The following is a 3,779-nucleotide window of genomic DNA, read 5'->3' on the forward strand; positions in this document are numbered from 1 at the left end:
TGCCCAGGCTATTAAATACGAGGCCTGGGCGAGGAATTAAATGCTGCCATTTTATCAGCGCCAAACACGTACAATGTAGTACTGCGTGCAGGCCTGAGACTCAGTTAGCACGTGCCATGGCCACTCGTAGTGTGAGCGAACGGAAATAGCAACATAATTATCTCCTTTTTACTCCGTTACAAGTATTTATCCAGGACTGATTGGTAATCTTGACTGTTGGCTGTCGATTGTTCAAACCGTCTCTTCGTGGCACGGCACTGTCCCGGGAGAGGGTCACGTGGTTCTGACAATGCGTGTTCCCAGGTTAAATGTGCGACGGCGCCCTCTAGCCTCCTGGGCTTTCGAATTCTTGCTGTTCATGGCGCTGGGGTATGTGTCCTTCCAATTATTATTTGCTGTTATCGTATTCCCGTGGGATCAGAGGTTTATTCCATCTCCAGTACCAGTTTCGTGCATCTCGGATAAGGATGGAGTGTCAGCGAATCAACCCATTCCTATCTGTAGCCACACCAACAGCAGCAGCAGCAGCAGCAGGAGTCGTAGCAGCAGGAGTCGTAGCAGCACCACCATCGTTGCCGCCCAACGTGATGAGTTGTGGCCGCCAGTGGACTATACCGTTGCATTTATTCGCCAAGAGGATGCGAAAGTCCCGCCGATTAGCCAAGCTAAGCGCCCTTCATCGTATCTGCACTATCATGGATCCAGGATACAAGCACAAGCTGAAACCCGATCTCGCGTGGCATTGATCGCACCCTATCGCAAACGACCTTTACAGCTTCAAAACTTCTCCATCTCCATCCAGGACTTTCTGCGTCACCAGAATATCGACGCTCACATATTTGTCGTCGAACAGCTCGGCAAATCCAGGTTTAACCGAGGATCTCTTCTAAATATTGGCTTCATAGAGGCCACTTCTCAGCCACGGAGGAACATCAAGGAAGAGCAGGATTATGATTGTGTGGTCACACATGATATTGACCTCATCCCGGTCAGCGATTCACGCAATAGCTACGACTGTTTGGCGAATGCCAGTGTGCGTGCGATCCAGCTGAGCACGGCCATCGACTGGTACGGATGGAAACTGGCGAATGAGTGGTCTGACGGCGGCGTGTGCATGTTTCGTACACAGACGTTCGAGCACATCAACGGTTTCAGCAACCGCTTCTTCGGATGGGGCGGTGAGGATAATGATCTAAGGAACAGACTGGAGTCGCGAAATATAACCTTCCACCGTCGACCTAACTCGGTGGGACGCTACGTTGCTCTGAAGACAGGTCATTACAGAGACATCGAGGACTGGACAGGGATGGCCGCGAAGCGACTGCATCTACTGCGCCATTCGAAGCGCTTCTCCGGCGAGGGCCTGAGTACAATTCGATATAGGGTTGTGGGACGATCGACACACCCTCTATACACAATGATATCCGTGATACTTCATCCACAGGAGGATACCGTCATTCTCAAGCGCCTAGGCGACTACCGAGACGATCGCAGTACTGTCAAGTCTACCACGCGTCACTGATCATACACGGGGAAATACTACTCGAACTTCTTGCAGGCACAATACAATGCCTGTGAGTCTTGTACTTGTAGACCGGGTCTATGTCCAGCACACCATCATAGGTGAGAGAATCATGCAGGTCAACGTCTACCACTCGTACTCGGAAGCAGGTCAAAGGGCAATCCTGCCGCATCATACCCAGTACCCAGTCTGGTCCACTACATACACCCTGCCTGCTCCACTAACGACGGGGTTACGTAAGTCGTTACACCCGGTCTGGTCCACTACATGGACCCTACATACCTACGCCACTGCATACACACTACCCGTTCCACTACATACCTACATGTACATGTACACCTAGTCCGGTCCGCCACACTGCCCGGACCACTACATACATGTACATCCTGTCCTTTCCACCGTACCCAGTCTGTTCGACTTTACCCAGTCCGTTCCACTGTACCCAGTCCGTTCCACTGTACCCAGTCCGTTCCATTACGCCCTGCCCACTCACGTTCTTCTGCAGATTACACTTTCTACGGGAGACCATAACCAAGATAAAGAAAGGAGAATCTCCACTCCAGTGTTGATGACAAACAAACAATACGGACAAACAAGGCGAAAGTAGCGTTAGGGGTTCGTCGAGAGCTATGTGTATGCTCAGTTTGTATTCTATGCCTGTACATGTACTTGCAGTACACGACTGTACAGTCCACGCTGACCATCCGCACAAGTACATGTACGTCAAGAAGGAAGACGACACGGAGCTTCGATGTGCTTCTGAACTCAAGCACATTGTATTACAGGTTGACTGATAGCACTTATGGCATGGGTGTGCGCACTAATGTTCTAGAACGATCGAATACAAGAGGAAAGTTGTGTGTCAGAGTTTTAGTGTCGCTACTTTAACCCTTTGAGGTTTAAAATATACCTGTACGTGTCCTAGTACTGGTATGCTGAACTTCGCCAATGTTTCGTACGTCTACCGCCAACACCGCAGTGGTCACAAGTAGCCAATAAACACAGCTGGCAAAGGAGAGAGCAATATCCACGGCTCGCACAGTACAGTGGTGTGTCGCCATACATGTAGATCAGACAGTCCTCCCCAACCGTACTGTGTATCCTCTGCCATAGGTCAGACAGTCAGACCTCCCCAACTGTACAGTGTGTAGGCTATTGCTGGTGGCATTGCCAATTCTAGTGCAGTATAAACTAAAATAACTACATTGTACATGTATGTATTCTATCTCAGCTGCATCAACAGTATCGTGTACAGTGCGTGGGGCAGGGAGCCTGAAGGCGTCATCCTCGAGCATGCCATCAATCATTGCGGGTGCGTGTGTGAGGTCATGTGTTCATATTTTCAGGACTGAATCGCACAATCGCACCCAGCACCCAATGCACTCTCGTGTGGCTACACAACCAAAACGAATTGAACCCTGCACACAAGGGCCATGCACACGACGGCCATGCACACAACGGCCATGCACACAAGGGCCATGCACACGACGGCCATTAGACAATGTACATGTATCACTAGTGCCAGCGGTAATAAAAATATTTATCATGCCGGCTATCATGCCGGCTGAACTATCAAGTGCTGTGGCAGTGGTAGATTGTTCCCCTGGAGTTGAATTTTACCACTCGTTATCACTTGACACTTCTTTGTTTGAAGACTTTGACTACAAAGTACAATCACATGTACAATCATGTACATTACGATTGTGCTGATGTATGCGTTATCTCCTGCAGCTGGGTACGAGCACAGTGTGTACTACGCTGTATGCATGCTGCTCATTTCTAACCGTGGTGTAATTACCGTTGTTGAGACATTCCTGTTACTTAAAATAGTCGAATGATCTTGCTTATGCAGACGCCGAGTACGGGCTTTGCCCAGTTTGTGTACTGACTACTGTACAGTACAGCAGCCCAAATAAAATTATTGTTATTTACAAGCCTGGAACACAATACTAGTACCAGTCAAGAAGAAGCACTGCCAATGAGCCAGACAGGTCGATCGTCTCAGCCTTTCAGGCTAGCTAGCAAACCGTGCCCTGTTTCACTACACGTTCTATTCAACACAGTGTTCAGCCTGTGCACGCCTGGAAAACCACCTGCCAGTGCCACACACCGCCTGTTGTTGCTCTGATATACATGTACAGTGGCGGACAGAATTATTGTCCCACCTTGCATTTTGGTCAACTTTTGGAATCCAAAGGCCAGCCTGGACAGAGCTGTGTGCCAAACAGCCACAAAGTCGATGCATTTCAGGTATTAG

General features: G+C 49.3%; 1 protein-coding gene across 1 annotated transcript; it reads left to right on the forward strand.

Moving 5' to 3' along the window:
- The first annotated feature begins 263 nt into the window (after positions 1–263).
- LOC135828595 (beta-1,4-galactosyltransferase 4-like) lies at positions 264–3,005 on the forward strand. Its single transcript, XM_065341025.1, has one exon. The coding sequence runs from the start codon at positions 290–292 to the stop codon at positions 1,520–1,522; it is 1,233 nt and encodes a 410-aa protein (XP_065197097.1). The 5' UTR covers positions 264–289; the 3' UTR covers positions 1,523–3,005.
- Positions 3,006–3,779: the final 774 nt, after the last annotated feature.

Source organism: Sycon ciliatum, chromosome 12, assembly GCF_964019385.1.
Source record: "Sycon ciliatum chromosome 12, ocSycCili1.1, whole genome shotgun sequence".
NCBI lineage: Eukaryota > Metazoa > Porifera > Calcarea > Leucosolenida > Sycettidae > Sycon > Sycon ciliatum.